A 23,610-nucleotide genomic window follows, 5' to 3' on the forward strand; every position below is an offset into this window, starting at 1 on the left:
CCCGATTGAAGAGGTCGACGATGATGAAGACATAGAAGACCTACAATGTGTGTTGAGTATGTGAATGCCGATAACAAAAGATTCTGTATTTCTATCGCTGCTTCTCATACAGACCACCAAATTTAACTTGCTATATCTCGTTACGAAGCTCTAATCGAGGGCTCTCTAATGCTTGTCCAATTCCGTTGCCGATAGAGAGCGCAACAAATAAAAAATAAAAAAATTCGCTTGTTCTTCTTCCCCTCTCCCCTGGCCAATTTTGGCCTTAGAAGACGTTAATATATCTTTCTTTTTCTCTCTCTCTCCTCTGTGTCGAAACTTGAGGGCATCATGCAAAGGCTTGTCGATTACGATTGTAGCAGCGATGAAGAAAAAGAAGATGAAGCTGAAGATGAAAATCGAGAGGAAAATTGTCAGAGCTTCAGAAAGAAGCTCAAGGTCTGTATAATGGGGCGTATGTTCTTCTAGCTTGTTTTTTTATATAAATAAAGGCAAATTTGAATTTACGCAACAAGAGTTTGTATGTTGTAAGACCATTTTCCTTCAACGTTAGACAGAGTCATTTCTTGAATGACGGCATACTGAAGAGAGAATGATTAGCAAAGCGTATAGGTTAAACTGCTTACTGTGTGAGAGGGTTATGTCCTAATGAAAGAAGTTTTACTTAATTTCCTTCGTAAAATAAAATTTTGTGAAGGAACATTAAATTTGATTTTCTCACATTGATCCCAATACTCAACAAAGAGGATATTTTGAATGATTAATCATGAAGCACAAGATAGCATTGCAAATCATGAGACTAAATTAATAATAAGTCACGGGTTAGTTGTATGTGACCTTGAAGGCCTATACTATATGATGCCTTCCCGAACTCTTAATATTACACAAAAGTATATATGAAAAAATGTAGTGGAAGATGTTGGGATCTGGTGTTCTGTTGCTTCAAATTGGGTAGACTCAAGGAACTGTACACTTAAAGTTTTTTTGGTGTATATGGTGCATTGAAATTGGCTTAAGATTTTTGGGTTTGGATGGCTATGGCATTAAGGGTGGAGACAGTGCCAAGTTGGTAGAATTTCTATGTAGTTTTCCACCCATGAAAATTTGACCATTTTTTCCTGAAATCTACCATGAATTTTTTTATGTTAAGCACACAAATTGAAGAACAAATAAAATGCCCAAGCTAGTAAAACTTGACAAGTCAACATCTCCAGCCTGTAATACTGGACAAGTTGAATGTCACAGCCAGACAAATTAAACCCCTGAACCAACCTTTGCATACACAGACACGTTTAAACACAGAGCTCAGAAAGAACCAAGTTGGACATCAGGGCCTCTGGGCAATTTCAATCTCCAAGGAAGTCGTGTGTTGCTTCAAATTGGGTAGGTTGGAGGCTCCAAACATCTTAAGGTTTTGGGATCTGGATGGCTAGACCAATGTAGGTTACCTTGAAAGTCAAACATGCAACCTTAGAGACAAAACCCTAAACCCCTCCCAGGCAATATCCCTCCATAAAAATTTCAAACAACTCATGTCTTGAAGAGGTTTGAAGTCACTGTGGCAAGATGTGTCCGTTTTCTAAAAGTGAGCTGTGCTCTATATTCAAAATAGTGTAGTGAGGCTAGATCAATTCTGCATATCTGCTGACATGTGGTCCATTTCTTTTTCTATAGGCCAAATCTTTAATAGAACTTTTTCCAAAAAAAAACTACATGAAAACCCCCTTCAATGTAGTGATATATTTTAAACATGTTCTTGAAATAGGTTTTGATGACATTATTCTCTACAATTTTCAAGGCTCGAGTAGACAATGTGAAGACAACAATAGATTTCTAGTGCCACATCTTTGCTTTTGGCCATTTTTCAAAAATGCGTAATTAGTGCATTCAATATGCATGGTAAACTCCATATTGATTTAAAATGCGGTTGTTGGTTAATCTATCTTTCTTCTTTTAAAACTGTAAATAGGTTATCGATACAGACAATAAACATGATAAAATTTAAATTTAGAACTTTGATGCCTATATATATCCATTTCTGAAATGCCAAGGTTGGAATTGGGGAGAAGGATTTTGCTACTTCATCTACAACACCCTTTGACAAATTGCAGAGGATGGGATTCTCATCTGATGAAATACAAAGGGCATCAGTAGAATGCAGTATGATCTCTACTCTATAGGACTCTGTGTGTTTATCCTATTGTCTATATGCAATTTTATTTTTATACTATACCTTATTATCACATCACAGGTTCCATGGATTTTGATGAACTTCTGGAATATCTTCTTGATGAGAATGAAAATGTACAAGAACAAAAGGTGAGAATATTTAATCTACATGTATTTTTATCTGAATCATACAAAACTATAATTGGTTTTTGGAATACAGTAGCAAAATCTAGCTCTAGGATTAATGGTTTCACCTTTCCGAAAATATTGATTGTTAATTTATTGTTCCAGCATCTGGGAAAGTATGATGATAAAGGTGATAGTGATAGTGATGGTGATGGTGATGGTGATGGAATCAGAGCTAAACTTAAAGGAATGGGTTTTTCCTCTGAAGAGATCAGAAATGTTTTAGCCAAATATGGTATTTTTGTCATTCATATTTTCTGCCGCATGTTTTCTTTTCTACCTTATAAAGAAAGCTCTAGACATTGGTAGTTATTATCTTCGTTATCATCAGGAAAGCTCGACATTGAAGCCCTTCTTGGTATCCTCATCAGAGAACAAGATTCTTATCCACATGAAGTTAGTGAGCAACCACAAATCTATGTAAGTATTTAATGAAGCAAACATCGGTTTTTATGAGAAAATTGTATACATTTGTGGTTTCATCGTTAAATTCTATATATAAGAACATGCACAAGTGTTTCAATAGTGAAACAGATGTTTCTGCTAATAGCATAGTCTTTGTTAGAACCCAGGTGATGATGGGATCCAAGATGGAGTCAGATGTAAACTAAAAGGAATGGGTTTTTCTTCCAGTGACATTCAAAATGCTTTAATCAAATCTGGTATGTGTATCAGTCACCGTTATGTATATTTCCCGTTTCTTTAATCTCGTAAAGAGGAACTCAGTATACTAATTCTTCTCTTCATTTTTGGTCAGGGAGCCTTGATATGGAAGTTCTTCTTGGAATCCTCATTGGAGAAGAAGGCTGCAGCTCACAAGGACTAAGTGAAAAATCACAAGTGCATGTAAGTGTTTTCAACGTGCTCAAATTCCAGCACTATTGTCAATATCTTTGTTATTTTTCCCTTATGTTTTCAATCCATATTTCTCTATTTTCTTTGGTGGTTATATTGTTAACAATCTTAACACGTATTCCACCCATATAGTTGTATTTTTGCTCCAGTGGCTATAACTGTAAACAATGTTATGATTGATTTGAAAATTGCATAAACTGAAAGAAATGTTCCTGCTTTTTTTTCATGTGAATTTGGAAAAGAACAATCCTCTTGAGGGGTCTGATGATGATGGAGTCAGATCTAAGCTTAGAGGAATGGGGTTCTCTTATGAAGAGATTCAAAGTGCATTTTCTAAATATGGTACATATTCTAATATCATCATATTCTCTTTTGTAAGAGTGAGAATAAGCCATCCTCTTTAATTTTAATTCTCAGGGAGGCTTGATATCGATGGAATTCTTGGAATTCTCATTGGAGATGAAGGTTCCAGTTCACAAGGATTGAATAACCAGTCACCAGATGTAGAATATTCTAATTCTAGTACCATTTTTCTGAATAATGAATTAAATTATTCAAGAAAACTAAATTGGGATAGGCATGAATTGCGGCGATGGTATACTTATATTGGGAGGAGAAACTTCTATCATGAACAATTTGGAAGCTGCACACCGAAATCTGACGACGATGACGATGACGATGACGATTCTGAAATTAAAAGATTTGAGAATCGCATGTCCATATTAGACAAGGGGAGATTGAAGAAGAAAAAAACAATCATAAAAGAGGTGGGTCCATCTTCAATAAAGATGGCAGGGTTTGGAATCCCTGGTCTCATGATCGGAAGACCAAAAGAGATACCATTAATGATGCAAGGTCCACCATACTTCTACTTTGAGAATGTGGCTATTGCTCCGAAGATGGAATGGGATACAATCAAAAGGCATTTGAATGGTGTTGATCCTGAATTCACAGACTCTAAACACTTTTGTGCATGCAGAAGGCCAAGAGGATATGTTCACAACCTACCAATTAAAGAAAGAGAACCCATTCTGCCCATACCACCAAAGACAATTTTTGAGGCATTTCCTTATGCAAAGAAATACTGGCCAGAGTGGGATACAAGAGAGAAATTCAACTGTATCAACACAAAGCGTGGAGCTGATGGAGTGTGCGAACTTATTAGGGATCTTTTTGCTCAATATGGAGGAGGATTAGCAATCCCGCCATTTCGACAACATGAGATATTACAAGCTGTTAAAAAGTGGAACTTAATATGGGTGGGACCTGGGCAAACTGCACCTCTCGAGCTTCATGAAGTAGAAATGCTTCTTGGATTTGATCGTGACCATACTAGAGGTGGTTTAACAATGACCGATCGATATGATTTACTTGGTAATTCTTTCCAAGTTAATACGGTGGCTTACCATTTTTCACCACTCAAGTACCTGTATCCAGATGGTATTACAGTTTTATCTTTATTCTCAGGAATTGGTGGTGCTGAAGTTGCATTACATAAGGTAGGCATATTCTTGAAATCTGTAATATCTGTTGAGGTCAATGAGAAGGCAAAGAAAGTGTTAGCATCATGGTGGAAGAAGAGTGGGCAGAGAGGAGAGTTAATCTTGAAAGAAGATGTAAGGTCTTTGACAGATGAGGTTTTAGAGGGTTTAATCGATAGGGTGGGAAGGATTGACCTTGTAGTTGGAGGCAGTCCATGTAACAATTTGTCGGGCAATAACCGTGTTGATCGGGTCGGCTTGAGTGGGAAAGAATCTAGTTTGTTTTATGAATTTCCTAGGATATTGAACATTGTCAAACGAATAATGCATCAAAGAAGCTATATTTGATAAGCATCTCGTAAGATACCTAATCAAAAGCTGCAAGTGAAACAAGACTAACATGGTGTATATATATATACACATTTTCCCAAGATAATTTTATTCCTCTTTTGCTTTCAGATGAGATAACGAGCAAGAATAGATTGCTCATGTGTATTTTCCTCTTGCAGCAATAATAATAAATTATTATTATAATTCTACATATAATATGGACAAAAACGATGATGCATCGAGTTATGGTATAATAGCTTAGGATGCACAAATGTATATATAATATATTGTTCATCAGTGTCAATATCAATCCAAAGTAATATTTGGAATTTATTTTGAAGAACCATTTTGCTACTGCTGGCTATGTTATCTCTTTAGCATGGAACTGCTCCCTCATAGCACCTCAATGTGTTTTGTTCGTGCATGGAAGACGGGATTTCTTGCAATAGCCAAAGCACTTTGACTATCTGTAAATATACAAGTAGGAGTTGGTTGCTCAAGTGACAAATCGGACAATAATCTCCCGAGCCAAACACACTCTACTGTGGCGCTGAATGCTGCTCTATATTCAGCTTCACAACTTGATGTTGCCACTGTTGGCTGCTTCTTGCTGAGCCAGGAAACACAGGAATTGCCGATCATCAGACAATTGCCACTATGTGAGACATGAGTGTCATAACAGCCAGCCCAATCACCCTTAGTGAAAGCTGTTAAAGGAGATGAATTTCCTTCTCCATAGAAGAGGCTGAAATCCATAGTGCCTTTGAGGTAACGGAACACTCGCTTGGCTGCTTGTCAATGCTTTGTTCCAGGGCTGTGCGTGAATGTGCTTAATTGCGAAACAACATATTGAATGTCAGGTCTTGGTATGAGAATTCGAATCCTGCTCCTACAAGAGTGGATATTGTCTTGCAGTCTTTAAACTGGAATCTGTTGGAGGGTGGCAGCTCCAGACCTGCACTCTCTTTCATCTTTATTATCTCTGTACTAAATTCTCTCGCTTACCAGATTCTTCTCTCTCTAGAATCTGCAACGCGTTAAATGCCTCTTCTCTCTTCCACTTTTTCCAAGATATTCCCTTTTTTATTCCTAGTTTATTGTACCTATTTGGTAGTACAAGAGTCTCTTAACTACCAAACAACCATTCCCAATTTTGAGTAAATAGGCTTATACCAGCCTCTTTTGTAATGAGATTATTTTCTGCTGCTACTTACAAACAAGCACAACTCTGTGGCTATGCCTCTACTCTTTGCAACCCTCTTTTTTCTACTGCTGTCTAACAGCCTTCTCACAGCTTGGCTCTGTCTATTTGTTCTAACTCTTCCACTGCTGCTATTAACAGCTTTTCTCACATGGTATCAGACCAGTGAGGTCTCCATATCCTTAACCTGAGTTTTTTGCCAAAGAGCACACAGACCTCTCTTCTTTTATCCCTCCCTCCCAACCCTATAGAGGAGGTTCTCTTAGCAGCCACCCTCCTAACCTACAGAGGAGGTTCTTTTTTTTTCTTTTCCCCTCATCTGAGCCTCACCTAGCATCTAGGGAGAAGTAGAAAAACCCTGAGCATCTACTTACAACTGCTGTAAATTGTCCAGTTGTAGCTTAGGAGGAGGATATCCATGGCCTCACATGCCACCATTATTTTATCAACCATTCCCCAACTCCCCAAAGAGTCCATCTTGGATGGGAACAATTACTTGGATTGGGAGCAACAAATAAAGACCTTGCTACAATACCATTGTTTATGGACTGTAGTCAATGGTAGTGACAAGAAACCACCAGTAACTTCATCCTCTTCAACCAAATCCGTTGCTGCTCATCTAACGCTGAAATTGAAGCTTGGCTAGATAAGGATTCTCGTGCTCATGGTTTCCTCATGTTTAATATTAACCGAGCATCGCTCGTCAATTTCAAGATAGAGATGAAGAGACATCCAATGAACTATGGACAGCCATCAAAAAGAGGTATTGTCGAGCTAATCATGCTCAAATGATAGTTATTGAGAGCCAACTAGCAAATCTTAAGATTCATGACACTCCCAACATCATGGATCAAAAACGCAATTTGTTACTCTCCAAAAGGAACTAGTTTATTTGGGAAGCAAGTCAACTGAAGTCGAGTTTGTGCATCGTCTAATGATAAAGTTGCCTGAGTCATTCTTAGCCTTTTGTGACACAATTTCTCTTCTTCCCAACACACTTGCTATGAATACCTTCCTTGGCATTGAGGAACATACTTCACATTTGGCTGGACCAACTACCTCAACCATTGATGAGTGGTTAGTAGATAGTGGTGCCACTTCACACATGACCTATGACAAATCCATTTTCCATGATGTGAAACCTAGCTCCTCCCAAATCTCCATAGGAGATGCCTCAAGCATTGAGGCTTCATGTGTGGGTAATGTGTTTCTTAACACTTCGTCAAATGACGAACTTGCTGTTCTTCAAGATGTGCTACATGTGCCTCGCATCTCTGCCAACCTACTTTCAGTCTACCGAATCACTAAGCAAGGTTATGGAGTCTACTTTGATAGCTCAGTTTTGGAAGTGACTGACACCAACAACCTACAAATTGTAGCTAGTGTGACACACAAGAAGGGGGTTTATATCACCTAAAAAGCTCACATAGCCCCTTGGAAAAGTCCAAATCTCATCTTCTTCAAGGCTCTCATTCCTTGGTGGCACAAGAAGATCCCACGTTGTGGCATGCTAGGTTCGGTCACCTCAACTACGATTCTCTACAAAAGCTCTCCTCTTCACAGCTAGTTGAGGGTCTTCGTATTTTCAAAACTCCCAATAGCCCATGTGTTGCTTGTCTTCATGGCAAGCAACATCGAGAGCCTTTCCCTCATGAAACCACTCACCGTGCAACATCTATCTTGGAGTTAGTACACATGGATCTTTGTGGTCCCATGAAAATGACTACTCTTGGTGGTGCACGCTACTTCATGCTCATCATTGATGATTTCTCCCGCAAGGTTTGGGTTTATTTTCTTGTAGAAAAATCTCAAGCCTTCACAAAATTTCAAGAATGGGTAGCTCTCGTGGAGAACGAGACATCAAAGAAAGTTCGAAAGATCAAGTCAGACAATGGTGGAGAGTTTATCTCCCAAGTTTCCACCATTTCTGCTCTCAACGAGGCATTGCTCGCTAATTTTCTACACCCAATACTCCTCAACAAAATGAGTTGTGGAAAGGAAGAACCGGACAGTCCAAGAGATGGCTCATATAATGCTATCTCAATCTAATCTTCCTCTCTCATTTTGGGTTGAAGTTGTCAACACACCAATCTACATCATCAATTGCTGCCCAACAAAAGCAGTTGCTGCAATGACCCCTACAGAAGCATTTATAGGTGTAAAGCCCTAAGTATCTCATTTTAAAGTCTTTGGTTGTGATGCTTATGTTCACATTTCATATCATAAAAGGACTAAATTTGAGTCCAAAACTAAGAAATGCAAATTTCTTGGTTACAACACACAATCTAAAGCCTACAAGTTATGGGATTTAGAATCAAAGTCCCTAGTTATCTTTAGGGATGTTCATTTTGTGGAGTCTCAGCCGGATGACTCTAGGATTTTACCTGAGTTCACGGTTGAAATCCTAGCTCCTCCGGAATCTCCTATTTTAGACAAAGATGTCTCACCTTCAAACCTCCCATCTCCTCCTACTCAATCTCTAACTTCACCTACAATTCAAACCTCTCCCTCAACTCCACTTGTTTCCCCTCCCTCTACACACCAGCTTCCACCACTTCCCAAGTGGCTTCAAGCCACCATTCGTGATTCTCATCTCTCCGATGCTGAACTTCATGAGTATACATCTGGTTCTCCGACCAACATGAAAAGAACACGTAAGTCATAACGGCCTCCTCACTCGTGCAACTTTGCCTTACTGTGCATTGTTGTGCAATCACAAGAACCCACAACAACAAAAGAGGCCCTTGTTCTTCCAAAGTGGAAAGCAGCAATGGAAGTTGAACTTGATTCAATTGAGTGGAATCATACATGGGAGTTGGTCCCACAGCCTACTCACAAGTCATCAAGTTGGCATATTGCCCTACTCAAGAAAATGGGGCTGATTTATTTCCTAAGCCACCCAAGGTAAGCCATTGATAAGCTCCTTGGTCGACTCAACGTTGGACCGCTGTTCTGGAGCTGAGAGGAGGTGTTGGAGGGTGGCAGCTCCAGACCTGCACTCTCTTTCATCTTTATTATCTTTGTACTACAACCTCTCTCTTCCCAAATTCTTCTCTCTCTAGAATCTGCAACTCTTTAAATGCCTTCTCTCTCTAGAATCTGCAACGCTTTAAATGCCTTTTCTCTCTTCCACTTTTTCCATGATATTCCCTTTTCTATTCCTAGTTTATTGTACCTGTTTGGTAGCACAAGAGTCTCTTAACTACCAAACAACCATTCCCAATTTTGAGTAAATAGGCTTATACCAGCCTCTTTTGTAATGAGATTATTTTCTGCTGCTACTTACAAACAAGCACAACTCTTTGGCTGTGTCTCTACTCTTTGCAACCCTTTTTGTTCTACTGTTGTCTAACAGGCTTCTCACAGCTTGGCTGTGTCTAGTTTGTTCTAACTCTTCCACTGCTGCTATTAATAGCTTTTCTCACAGAATTGTTGTAGGAGCTTCTCGATGTACTTTTGTTGACTGAGAAAAATGCCCCCCTCAACAGATTGAATGCTGAGGTAGTAGTGGAGATGACCAATATCTGTAAGTTCAAATGTCTTACTAAGATCAGCTTTGACATCTACAATTTCTTGCTCATCAGGTTCTGTCATTAGCAAATCATCAACATAAAGCACAACAATTAGTAATTTTTCTCCATCCTTTCAGACATAGAGAGTGCTTTCAGTTGGGCTGTTTACAAAATTGATTTGAAGAAGATGAGCATGGATCTTGAGGTGCTTGTTTCAAGTCGTACAAAGCTTAAAGTAACCTGCAAACTTTAGTTTCTGCGCCTTTAATGACAAAACCTGGAGGTTGAGCTACATAAACCTTTTCTTCTAAATCTCCATTTAAGAAGGCAGTTTTAATGTCCAATGGTCATGTGCTAATGCATCCTTAAGAGAGACTGGTTCCTCATCACAAATTTCAGCGATAAGAGCATGATGCACATAATGCAGTTCAGCTTGCTGATTAGTTGACCGGGTTTTACCTTGAAGAGGAAACTTGAGTTTGCTGTCCATAAGGGTGTTAATCAGCCATTTAGGAACTGTTCTTGCATGCTGAGAAGAGGCTTGTTCTTCCTCCAATTCCATGTCAAGATCATGTGGATTAATGACCTATAAGTCAGCATTATTATCAACAATGTTTGGTTGCTCATTTTCAACCACATTGGTCTGTTGCAAGAGATCAATTTAAGCATTGCTTGGCTGCTCGACATTTCTATTTGGAGCATGTTGTTGCTGATGCAAACCCTGCACATTACCTCCATGAGGTTGGGTTTAGTCTATCACCTTCAAACACAACATTTTGGAGCAATGGTAACAAAGTATCAAATGCATCTGGTTGATCAAGAACTGGCTCTTTCAAGCAATCCACAAGTGGTTGAGTTGCATTTTCAGCAAATATCACATCCCAGCTGATGATGATCTTACCAGTAGTGAGCTGAAACAACCAATAACCTTTGCTTTCTTTGCTGTAGCCAACAAAGATGCATTTTGTTGCTTTGTCTTGAAGCTTATGGCGCTGCTGTGGTGGCACAAATGCATAAGGCAAGCTTCTAAATATTCTCATGTGTCCAACATTTGGCTCGTGACCAGTCCAAGCCTCATATGGAGTGATAGTTGTTATTGCTTTTGTGGGGCATCTATTCAAAACATAGTTTGCACACATTACAGCTAGCAGCCAACACTTATGAGGTAGCTTCTTACCGTTGAGCACGCATCTTGCCATCTCCATGAGAGATCTATTCTTTATCTCAGCCAAACCATTTTGTTGTGGTGTGTATAGAGTGGTGCATTGATGGATAATATCTGTGTCCTTCAAGAAAGCATTGAACTCTTGAGACATGTACTCACCCCCTCTATCGGTGCGAAGAGTAATGAGTTTGTGACCGCTAAGATTTTCAGCAAGGTGTAATAATAATTAGATGGAGAGGTTTGATGTCTTCTTAGGTGGGAAGAGATAAACAAAAAGATCTGTGTATGCCTATTTGGAAGGATTGGATAGAGAAAGGAAGCTAAACTTGCTCTGATACCATATGTATAAAATGTAGGGATCTTAGACTAACTCTCACACAACAAGATCACTTAGAAGACTTAAGGAAATATTAGTAGATTAGGGAAAACGAGCTCTAATTTCAAAGATGTAGAATGGTTTATATAACTAGTTTCTACAGGTAGGTGGAAACCCAACGGTCACTTTATTAGGTTCACATTATTATAACTATATTTGCACCTAACAACTACTTAACTAGGTTCGTACTATTCTAAGTATGTTCACACCCAACAGTTACTTAACTAGGTTCACATTATTATAACAATGTTCACACCAAAGCTTTCATAGGATACTCATTAAGTGTAACAATTATGCTTGCATTTATTAGAGCAAAAACTAATACATATTCTGTGTTTTGGTAAGCTAGTATACATTCTCTCTCTTTTATCATCTTAGGGCTTTACTCTATTTATATAACCCAAGCCTTTTCCAACCTAAATACCCAAGCTTAAATCTAGCTTAACCACACTACTTCACTAGTTGCCATTGCAAATTGTAGGGTTTGAATGCAGTACATTCTACTCTCTCTGTCACACGCATACTAGTTGTCTCTGTGAATTGTATGGCTTGAATGTGTTACATTATGCTCTCTCTCTCTCTCTCTCTCTCTCTCTCTCTCTCTCTCTCTCTCTCTCTCTCATCTAGTAATATATGTGATTCTTCCAATAGCTAAACTGCACTACTTTACTAGTTGCCATTGCAAATTGTACGGCGTGAATGTATTACATTCTGCTCTCTTTCACATGCATACTAGTTGCAATTGTGAATTGTAGGGCTTGAATGTGTTACATTATGCTCTCTCTCTCACTCTCTACTAATAAATGTGATTCTTCAAATATTTTTCACAGAAAACTAAGATACATCCGGTATTTTTCTTTCGTTTGGTGGAATTTGAACATAGTAGGCAGCATTTCTTTCATACCCGATAGCTAGAATGGTTTGGAGGTGTATCAATTTAGTGTGGATGTCTTTGACTAGAGTAAAACTATCTTCATTAGTTGGGTTTTTGCACATATGGAAAGCACTGGAATGATGCTTCATTTCAAAATTATTTGTTGAGTTCTTGAGGTATTGGGGGCAATGGTTTAATTGGAATACGTGGAATGCCGTCACTTTTGATTCACAAGTTGGGGCTAGAAACTATGTTCTTTTGTGTTACCAATTGACAGTGTTAAAGAAGTGAGGTATATCAATTTAGTGTGGATGCCTTTGACTAGAGTAAAATTATCTTCATTTAGTTGGGTTTTTGCACACATGGAAAGCATTGGAGTGATGCTTCATTTCCACATTATTTGTTCAGTGCCTGAGGTATTGGGGGCTATGGTTAAATTGGAATACCCGGAATGCCTTCAATTTTGATTCACAAATTGGGACTAGAAACCATGTTGTAAACTTAGGACTGCTTTTGTGTTACCAATTTTCAGTGTTAGAGAAGTTGCACAATCTAAAACCATGAAGAGAGCCAACTCTAGAAGGTCACATATATAATCATATTCGACATTTGATTTGGTGTGAAGGGTGAGATTGAATTCATAGTAGTAAATAGATCCCTAGAAGAGTTCTATACGCTGTTGTAAGTTAGTAGTCATGGTAGTGTTCTTTTCTTTTGTAATGGAAACCCTTATTTACAAAAAAAAAAAGAGATTTAAAATTTATATGTACACTGGAGTTCCCAACTGGAGTGAGCTACCACCAAGCATGTTTCCCTTTCACAACTATAGTACTTGAATCTGGATGCTTATTATCGGTGTGGTGTTAAGATTGTAATGTTTATCATATTTGGCATTGACATCTTGTGAATAATTGTACCAAGTGGAGTGAGCTACCACCAAGCATGTTTCCCTTACACAACTATAGTACTTGAATTTGGATGCTTATTATCAGTGTGTTGTTAAGATTGTCATCTATATCATATTTGGCATTGACATCTTGTGAATAATTGTACCTTGCTTTCTTCAATCTTTATAAATTTGCAAGCCTAATTATATAGGTTGGCAATGAACAAATAAATTGAAGTTTTGTAAGGCGCTTAAAATATCCAAGGGATGGTCATGCAAATCCATGGTTAGATCCAACATAAGTCCATTTATATATATGCCATAGTTTTTCTATCTTTTGTAATATGTGCTCTATGCCATAGTTTTTCTATCTTCTGTAATATGTGCTGCTTGTATTTTTTCTAGTATATTATTAAACAAAATTGTTGTTCCCACTAACACAATCATGTCCAATATGTGTGAACATAAACAATATTAATCAAACCTAGTCAAAGTTGTCATAAAGATATGGATCAAGGATGGGTACCTTAATGGTAATGTTGTGAAGAATCTATCATAAACTGAAGGAGATAACAATGAGTTTTGCATATTCAAGAGTGTCATGCAAAGGACAAACACATGTAAGACCATTTTATGACTAATGAACTTGGAATATTAGCATATAGAAAAGACATGAGCAAGTTCATGACAAGGATATACATGACCTCCTCACTCCATTTGACTAACGTTGTGAAGAATTTATCATAAACTGAAGGAGATAACAAGGAGTCTTGCATATTCAAGAGTGTCATGCAAAGGACAAACACATGTAAGACCATTTTACGACTAATGAACTTGGAATATTAGCATATAGAAAAGACATGAGCAAGTTCAAGACAAGGATGTACAGGACCTCCTCTCTCCATTTGAGTTAGAATGTCTATATTTCCAATGAAGATAGGATCCACATGAAAGCAAAGCACATGGACAGTAGAATGCCCAGAGGGTCATTTATTCAACCCTCACATCCCATTTACTAGTGCATATAGTGAGACGTATGATTTACTAAAAACTTCTCCTACAATTAGAGTAGGGCTTGAATACATAAAACGAACTCTGAAAAAATCAACGCTAAATTTAGATTATTTCTCAAAAGTGATTCAAAGGGAAGAAGACCCTTGAGTCCTTGAAATCCTTTTTACATAGTAGGTATAGTAAATTATTAGTGAGACCATTTAAAAGGAACAAACACACTCCAGCCTAAACATCCCTTTGAAAGCCTTCTTTCTATCTTATTATACTACTAGAAGCCCTTAAAAGAAATGAGGGAAGTAGCCTTTTTTCCTCATTTCAACCATCATTCACACTTCTACAAAAGCATTTCCATTCAAGCCTGTCCAAGTAAAGAAGAAGCAACAACAGAGTTTAGAACCAATCAAATGCTTCAAATTATGTCCCCTGCAATGATTATGAAATGTTTCGAAATTATTACGAATCTAGAGACAGTTACTTGAGCATACTGCAATATCATTACCATTTTTTAAGAGAAGGAAAGAGCTACTGCAATTTCGCCCTGTGGCTGGCCTTTAGGACCAAGAACCTTATATTTCAATGGAGGAACATGACCATCAGAAAAGACTTTGTCGAGTGGAATCCTGAGCAAATAACCAGCAACAATATGGTTTTCATTTAGAGATATACTAGATAGAACCTTCTCATTCAATGCGAAAGGATCATTCTCAAATTTTGACATAAGAAAATATTTATTTGATATATAAGAAGATACTTACACAATGTTTCCTAGAGGATCATCGGATCTCAAATCATCTTTGTCGAAGAGCTTAATCAAAATCTGTGTAACATCATTGTCGACATGGAATTGGAAGTGTTCATCCCAGATTGGATTCTCAGTACCTATAATCGTTGAGAGATCATATTTTTATGTACATACAATCTCAGGGAGATTCTATCTATAATAATAATGAATACTTACGCTCAATAACTTTGCTTTTCTGGATTTCTTTGTGACAGACTATAGTAGCATAGGGATCAGATGCTCCTGGTCGCATAAAACAAACCGATTAGTTCAATGTGCTGTTTGGAGACTGTAAGATCAGGAATTTGCTACACTGAAGTGGCAGCATATAGTTTAGGAGAAATGATATATGGTGTAAGAAAGATGTTTCAAAATAATCAGCCAAGTATCTAATCATGTGTCTGCTTGTGTGTGTGTGTAATGTATATACATACATGTGTATGTATGCATGTATCTATCTATGTACGTATGGTATGCATGATCATAGTTTCAGTGTGTGTTTATATATAAATAATATATAATGCATGCATCTGTTATATATGAAAAATATAGATATATGTTATTTAGGCCAAAAGCTTCCTGGTCTTACCAAATGTGTCAGAATCCAACAGTCCATGAGCTTCCAACAGGTGAACATCCAAGACACCATTATGGACCTACATAGGAGAAGTACATTTTTTATGCAATTCCATTGATATTCATGTGACATGTCTTCATTATACATTGCAGTGAAGTATGTTTGTCCGTAGTGATGAGCTGGAATTTCATTAATATTCATTTACATTTCTATGATTTGTTAATGCAGTTGAGTAATTTGTACATCACAGGTCATTATTAGCTTAAATTTCAACCATATTCATGAGACCAATTTTTATCATTCATCACAGATGAGCAGTTCAAATTGTTTGTATTTCAGCTGAGCTCTCTCATGGATACTGATGAATATGAGAACATTTTAATCACATAGAATGCGGTGCGCAGCTTGTGTGTATGTCTAAGGAAGCACCTTTGGAAAGAACTTGAGGCCAATCTCGAGCTCCCCTTCTAACTTTCCATTTGGCTTCAGGACTTTGTAAGCAGTTGGATGGATTTGCCTCTCAGCAAATACCCTTTCCAAAGGGATACTATCACGATTTCCAATCAAAAGATATATTTGTTAATTATTTATAGATGAGAATAAGAGAATAAAATTAAGCTTTTTTACGGAGAAAAGAGTGAAACAACTGCGAGTTTTTCCTTTATTTTTCCAAATGCCCTTGGTCAATCCCAGAAAGAGCAATTACATGTAGTATTATTTCGAGCATTATATGGTCAGATCACTTCTGGATTGAAAAATGTCCTTTTTGAGCCATGCCCTATTCATCCCTTCTTGCCTCTGCAGATTGACCAAGGGCGTTTGACAAAACAGAGAAAAGCCAAAGGCCTGGGAAGAAATGAAATAAAAAACGGGGATATTTCGTAGTATTTCAGCCCAGTTAATGTCTAATGCACAGGTTTCGGGATTAATAAAAAACCCTAAATAGTTTTAAAAAGCATAGGTTGAAAATCATTACTTCACGGAACCCATGCTGTCGTCGCTACCATGCTTCTCCTGATCATATACAACAATATCCACTTCATGTGGTCCATGTGGGATCTCAAACAGGAAGCTCTCATTCCAGACAGGGTTGCTCCCTCCGTCTGCAGATCATCAAAAGATTCTATTTTCTATTAGACGTTATAGCTATAAAGTGAGATGGCTAACAGTTTTTAGTTCCAAGACGGTAGAGAGAAGATACAAACGTGTGAATACAGTACACAGAAAATAAAGACAAGGATTCATTACATCTTATGGGCCATGGCTTTACAATTTTTTTCTTTCGAATGATTCATATACAGCTTGGACAATGAAATAAGGATCTACTAGGGATATTAGGGGTTAGAAAAATCTGTTCTTTATACAGAAGAGGGAAGATAAAAACAAAGGTTGAGAAGGATATCGTATCCATTAAATGTAATGGTTACACAAATCCTCTTGCCATCTCTCTCTCTCTCACACACACACACAGCTTACTACCTATGATCAATCTATAGATTCAGACCAAGATTTATGCAGATTTATCCCAGGTAACATAGATCTAAATGCATTATTACAAGATCCAAACCTCAGCTTCAGATCTATGATTGTTCTATAGTATCAGACTAAGATTAATGTAGAATTATATGCGCTTGAGCCTTACCATGTGCTGTCTTAGTTTTGTGTTCCTGGCCTCCGCCTCAGATTAAGATCTATGATTTTTCTACAGTATCAGACTAAGATTAAAGTAGAATTATATGCGTTTGAGCCTTACCATGTGCTGTCTTAGTTCTGTGTTCCTGACCTCCGATTGTTATCTTTGCATATGGATCGGATTTTCCTGCAAGGAAACAAAATTCTCAATAAATGCAGAATAAATGGCTGCGAAAAACTTCATTCTAAAGGAAGAACGGAAAAAAGGATGAAAAAAGAAAGAAAGACGGCAGTTCTCAAGGCAAAAAGAAAAAGAAAAACGAAGCAATTATCAACCCAACGGAGAGGGAATATCACAGCCAGAGATTATTCAGAAACAAAAGAGATGAAAGGAAGAGAGAGAGAGAGAGAGAGAGAGAGAGAGAGAGAGAGAGGTTTGTTAAGAAAATCCGTTCGTTTTCTGTTAAGTTCGTTGTTAATTCTCTCGATGCCCAAATACAGAAATTTTATCAGAGATTAATGATAAAGAACATAAGAACAAGGGTTTGATTTAAGAAAGATGAGCTGACATTGATTATAGTAAAGATACGAGGCAAGAGAAAGAGAATTAACCGAAAAATTCGACGTCATTGAGGCCATGGCCCTTGATAATTTCCACCTCAACAGTTCCAGCAGGCATTTTTGTTGGATCTTCTGAAAAGAAAGAAGAAGGGAATTAGATTGGATCTCCACGAATTGGAAGCAGACAGGAACCAAATTGTCATGTTACCTCTGTGTGTGTGTGTGTGTGTGTGTGTGTGTGAGAGAGAGAGAGAGAGAGAATGTTGAAGCTTGATTCTACAGAATGGAGGAAAATGGAGGTTTTTCTCTGATGGAGATGGAGATGGAGATGGAGATCATATACATGTATGTATGTACATATTTGTACATACATATATTAGATAGAGAGAGAGAGGAGGGACAGAAATGTAAATTCTATTAACTGTGTTCTCGCTTTTTAAATAGCATGTTCTTTTTAACTTTTATTTTAAATCTCTTTTGTTTTTTTGTTTTTCGCCCCTTGCAATAAAATCCAGATTCCCAACCTCTTCCTGGAAGGAGGGGTAGTATTGTAAATAATATGAAATATCTCGATCTTACACCGGCCGTGGATCGGATCATTCGTTTATGTGTGCCGGGTGACCCCGATCATGCCGGAAATTTCCTTACTTTCTCATTCAGGCTGGCAATCTCGGTTCGTCAATAGATTATTTTATTTTGGGGAGGGGGGGGGGGGGGGGGGTAAAAGAACAATGTGCCACTACCAATATGTACATGATTCACGCGAGGAAAAGTGAAACCTCCAAATTTCTACCCAATTTTGGGTTTAAACCTTAGGTGATGTTGTATCGACTTGTATAACTTAGCCAAAAGAATGCAATGCAATGCATTTCAAACCGTTCTCCTCGCAATGCTAGAAGGAGATGGCTCGCTAAGTCCATCATTGATCTATCAACATGAATTAACCTCTGAAAGCATCATATGTACACATTGTGTGTGTGTGTGTGTGTGTGTGTGTGTGTGTGTGTGTGTGTGTGTGTGTGTGTGTGTGTGTGTGTGTGTGTTATGTGCATGCACTTGTGAACGTGTATGTGTATGCGTGTACATATGCAGTGCCCAAAGCAACACATCATTATCCAAGGAAACACTTTGTCCTATCCAAGAATGCAATGCAATGCATTTCAAACCGTCCTCCTCGCAATGCTAGAAGGAGATGGCTCGCTAAGTCCATCATCGATCTATCAATAGAATTAACCTCTGAAAGCATCATATGTACACATTGTGTGTGTGTGTGTGTGTGTGTGTGTGTGTGTTATGTGCATGCACTTGTGAACGTGTATGTGTATGCGTGTACATATGCAGTGCCCAAAGCAACACATCATTATCCAAGGAGACACTTTGTCCTATCCAAGAATGCAATGCAATGCATTTCAAACCGTCCTCCTCGCAATGCTAGAAGGAGATGGCCCGCTAAGTCCATCATCGATCTATCAACAGAATTAACCTTTGAAAGCATCATATGTACACATTGTGTGTGTGTGTGTGTGTGTGTGTGTGTGTGTGTGTGTGTGTGTTATGTGCATGCACTTGTGAACGTGTATGTGTATGCGTGTACATATGTAGTGCCCAAAACAACACATCATTATCCAAGGAAACACTTTGTCCTATCCAAGAATGCAATGCAATGCATTTCAAACCGTTCTCCTCACAATGCTAGAAGGAGATGGCTCGCTAAGTCCATCATCGATCTATCAACATGAATTAACCTCTGAAAGCATCATATGTACACATTGTGTGTGTGTGTGTGTGTGTGTGTGTGTGTGTGTGTGTGTGTGTGTGTTATGTGCATGCACTTGTGAACGTGTATGTGTATGCGTGTGTGTGTGTGTGTTATGTGCATGCACTTGTGAACGTGTATGTGTATGCGTGTGTGTGTGTGTGTGTTATGTGCATGCACTTGTGAACGTGTATGTGTATGCGTGTACATATGTAGTGCCCAAAGCAACACATCATTATCCAAGGAAACACTTTGTCCTTTTCTTCAACTCCACTTTTTCTTGCCCTCTGACACGATCCAATAACTCTCACGAGTCTCCACACTCAAATAGTCTATTCTGAAGATAAGGTCAATACTACATCCATTGGGGATGAGGAAATTTTTTGCTTTGCACATCAAATGTCTAAACGTGTCCACACCACGTGGGAACGATGTGCATATTGATGGACTAAAAGCAATACACATGCGTGTATGGCCAAAAATTCAAAACTTGAGAGGATCAATAAAGCTAATGTATGATTAAAGTAGGTGTCCACTTGCACTCACCTTGTGAGTTCCACTATTTACAAGATGTTTTGAAAGCACGAGAATGCCCATGGCTAAATAAGACAATGCACTTCACTCAATAAACATACAAGCAAAATACCAACATTAAAAACTAATTGCTTCAATGAGGAAGGATAATGCAATTAGTTTTTATGTGTGATCAAAGCAACTAAAAGAAAGTAAATTTCTCACATATGATTCATCCCAAACCTTTCTCTCCGCCTATTTAAGTCATATGTATGAGATCTACATGTCTTGATCAATGTCAATCTCCAACATGTAGGTGGAGGTTGCATGCATCTTCTATTGAAGGTGTTCTAGCATGCTAGATCAAGATGACTAGGGAATAAATAGTGGTGGAGTATTTTAATATGTGCAAAGGGAACTTAAGACTTAAGATCAAAGTAAGAAAGTTAAGGTTTGTTTACGAATAAAAAGAGAGATAAAAAGAAATTAGGGATATATAGTTGTTGCTTAAGGTAGGGTGAAAGAATAAAGAACTAAAAAGTAGCTTATACTTTCATTTTTGTACTTTCTTCTACACTAGTCTATATACAAATTTGTCCATGTTTACAACCTCTCATTCAAAGGTAGCAATGGTCTAACCTGAGAGATCTATGACACTCGGACAACTTCCAACGAAAAAGGAACTCACTCATATTCTCCCGATCAGATGGGTGAAATAGTGGACCTACCCTATCTCGCATTGACCGCATTTATGTAGGCGAGGCCCTAGAAGCGAAGGGAGGGTGGTGTCGCATAACTCCAGGCACGACTTTCTCCGACCATTACCCGGTAATTGGTCACTTTCAATTACACCGAACGTGGGGCCCATTTCAACCTCGAATCTCGCACACTATCTACACAGTCACAGAGGTGAAGGAACAACTTGTCAACCAATGGTCATTACCTGTCAATGTCTCACTAGCATCTGACAAACTTCTACACGAGCTTCAACTCTACTACACAAGATTGTCAAGACTAGAAGCAAGGATGCTCAAGAAAAGCAACATAGGACAAAACGGGGACTAATAGCCTTACAACGACTCCAACAGAGGTACCCGGCATGTAGTTGGATCGCGGGATAGGTTGCCATGGCCAAACATGAACTCATCATGGTGGAAAAGACAATCTATGACATGGAGTTTCATGGAAGCATGGCTCGATGGATTCGAGTAGGGGACAAACCCACGAAGGAATTCTTCCGATCCAAGGGACCGAGGCACGCTAGAACAATGATGCGTAGCCTCACCCGAGAGGATGGAACGATCACTAAGGATGGCGACGAAATGAGGAATATTGCCACAAGTTACTACAAGCGACTACTTACTGAAGATAATATGGCCACAGGGGAAGATACACGAGAAGATATTATCCTCCAGAGCATACCCGAGAAAGTCACAACGGAAATGAATGCATGGCTCGTGCATCCCTTATCAAACATCGAGATATGGGAGGCCCTCTCCGATTTGGATGTAGATAGTTGCCCCGGTATCGATGGCCTCACTCCCCACTTTTTCACGTGCCTTTGGGACACTATTAAAGAAGACCTCCTCCAGCATATGAGGAGATCATCACCTTTGGAAACATGCCATAGGAATTTGGACAAGGGATGATACATCTCATTCCTAAAAGTGGTGGGAGTGCCGATGACATTAGTAAGTGGCGGCCCATAACTCTTCTCAATATTGTCTACAAGTTGCTTGTAAAAACTGAGGCACGCTGCTTAGCACCACTTCTCCCTCAACTCATTCATCCGCCCCAGATAGGTTTCGTTAGATATCGGAGCATCTTAGACAACCTTTTCTCATTTTGGGAAGCAGTAGCCTTTGCCAAGCGTACCAACAACAAGGTAGTTGTGGTGCTCCTAGATTTTGAAAAAGCATATGACATGGTATGCTGGAACTTTCTAGAAAGTGTAATTGGAAAACTCGGTTTTCAAGAGTCATGGATCCAACACATTGCAGGATTTTATAGGAACGCCAGCAGTAGTGTTTCATTAGCAGGTGAAAGGGGCCCCTTCTTCCGAATATCGCAGTCTGTACAACAGGGATGCCCGTTGGCTTCATCCTTATTTCTATTATACGCTGAAGCACTCTCTAGTTTTCTCAACTCGCGACAACTAAACCTACGTGGTCTTAGGGTGCCGCATTCTCACCAAAGCCTACTGGATATAGAATTTGCATATGGCACTGCAGTCTACCTACAAGGGGACTTGGAAAATCTACAAAAGCTAGAGAGTGGTTTAGACGTATTTTGCAAGAGATCCAATGCCATGATCAATTGGCACAAATCCTATGCAATATGGCTTTCTCATGAAGCACATCCTGCGCGGCACCCCCATCCCTCTTTCAAGTGGATCAATCAAGGAGCGAGCACCAAATATTTGGGTTTCCAAATTGGGTTCAATGTCATACCTCCGGAGACTATGATTGCACCAGTTATTCATTCCATTCAACAAAAGTTGATACATTGGAGTTTGAAAAAAACTCTCGCTAGCGAGGATAATGGCAAATCAGGTATTACTCGCAACAACATGGTACAACCTATCATGTTGGACAATCTCCAAGGAAAGTATACACCAGATTTAGCAATTGGTACACAACTACATTTGGTCTGGTAAGGAAGATCATGCAACTCAGGCCAATGTGGCGTGGCCTATACTCACATCACCTAAGTCGAGAGGAGGATTGGGTCTTATTGATCCCCTCTCACAATCAAAAGCCCTACTCGCCAAATTTGTGGTGCGAGGACTCCAACCAGGGAATGATTGCTGGAAAATGTTGTTGCGATTACGTTTTGCTTACTTTAAACCAAAAAAAGGGGCCAATTGGGACCCCAAAACTGGATGGATTCTAAACATGGAGCTCAAACCTAGTTTCTCCCACCAATTGGAGGATAGATTCAATGCATCCATGTGGAAGGCATGGTGTGACATTAGACGAGGGCTCAAGTGCGACCAACCTAACTCTGAACTTGCTTGGCTCAGTCAACGTATTCTATGGAACCCATGTATAAGAGATGAATCTAATAAACTAATTGGATCAAGTAAGGGGTTGTCATGGGGATACATTGCAGAAGGTTCAGGAAAAGGTATTGAATGTTGGAGACGGTTTATGTCATTGCCAATACAAGTCCAAGCCAACATACTCCATGGAATCATGGGCGGATGGGATATAAGATCTGAAATCATTAACACTCTACTAATTAGGGAAGTTGCTAATCAAAGGACGACAATAAAGAAATGGATAGGCTACGATGAGGAGGGCTCTTTGCTCCCCATAGGTAGGGAAACACCAGACATGATCACAAGCTCTGAATTGCAAGACAATGAGACACCAACACAGAATAAGGCAATTCAAGTTCTAGCGTATACTGGGCATAAATCGATTGTAGATCCTGATCCTATCAAAGTACAACTAGATTGGCACATATGTACCCACGAAAACACATGGCTACGTAAGGTTAGTCGGGACCCTTTGCAATGGACATGGCATGATCCTTACGCGGGGCAAGGAAGCAAACCCATCCCTTTCTTTCAATTCACAACTAGATTGGGTCGCCATATTCTAGCTGCTCAAACCGCCCGAGAGCCGGCTGCTGCAAAGGTCTAGCACACATATCAAGTTCCTCACACAATTATCACCAAGTTTTGGAAAAAACTCTGGAAACAACAACACATGGTGAATCACCACTTTCCAATGGTTA

At 38.9% G+C, this 23,610-nt stretch overlaps 2 protein-coding genes across 4 annotated transcripts; one reads left to right on the forward strand and one right to left on the reverse strand.

The window, feature by feature from the left end:
- The first annotated feature begins 324 nt into the window (after positions 1–324).
- LOC147862700 (uncharacterized) lies at positions 325–5,149 on the forward strand. Of its 2 annotated transcripts, none has more exons than XM_087321332.1 (9): positions 325–438; positions 2,052–2,160; positions 2,252–2,319; positions 2,461–2,590; positions 2,687–2,775; positions 2,921–3,017; positions 3,113–3,201; positions 3,453–3,552; positions 3,628–5,149. In XM_087321332.1, the coding sequence occupies exons 1-9, from the start codon at positions 331–333 to the stop codon at positions 5,037–5,039; spliced, it is 2,202 nt and encodes a 733-aa protein (XP_087177458.1). In that variant the 5' UTR covers positions 325–330; the 3' UTR covers positions 5,040–5,149. The 2 variants fall into 2 exon arrangements, with proteins under 2 accessions (XP_087177458.1, XP_087177459.1); XM_087321333.1 differs by having other exon boundaries at positions 2,473–2,590.
- An 8,986-nt stretch (positions 5,150–14,135) lies between these two features.
- Positions 14,136–17,803, reverse strand: LOC147862701 (elicitor-responsive protein 3-like). Of its 2 annotated transcripts, XM_087321320.1 has the most exons (10): positions 17,652–17,803; positions 17,191–17,226; positions 17,050–17,079; positions 16,384–16,510; positions 15,837–15,954; positions 15,420–15,486; positions 15,008–15,073; positions 14,805–14,928; positions 14,549–14,669; positions 14,136–14,407 (listed from the first exon to the last, which is right to left on the reverse strand). In XM_087321320.1, the coding sequence occupies exons 1-9, from the start codon at positions 17,716–17,718 to the stop codon at positions 14,555–14,557; spliced, it is 750 nt and encodes a 249-aa protein (XP_087177446.1). In that variant the 5' UTR covers positions 17,719–17,803; the 3' UTR covers positions 14,136–14,407; positions 14,549–14,554. The 2 variants fall into 2 exon arrangements, with proteins under 2 accessions (XP_087177446.1, XP_087177447.1); XM_087321321.1 differs by lacking the exon at positions 17,050–17,079 and having other exon boundaries at positions 17,161–17,226.
- Positions 17,804–23,610: the final 5,807 nt, after the last annotated feature.

This window comes from Azolla caroliniana, unplaced genomic scaffold, assembly GCF_043228905.1.
Source record: "Azolla caroliniana isolate FFs.n. ecotype wild unplaced genomic scaffold, voAzoCaro1.0.p SCAF_6, whole genome shotgun sequence".
NCBI lineage: Eukaryota > Viridiplantae > Streptophyta > Polypodiopsida > Salviniales > Salviniaceae > Azolla > Azolla caroliniana.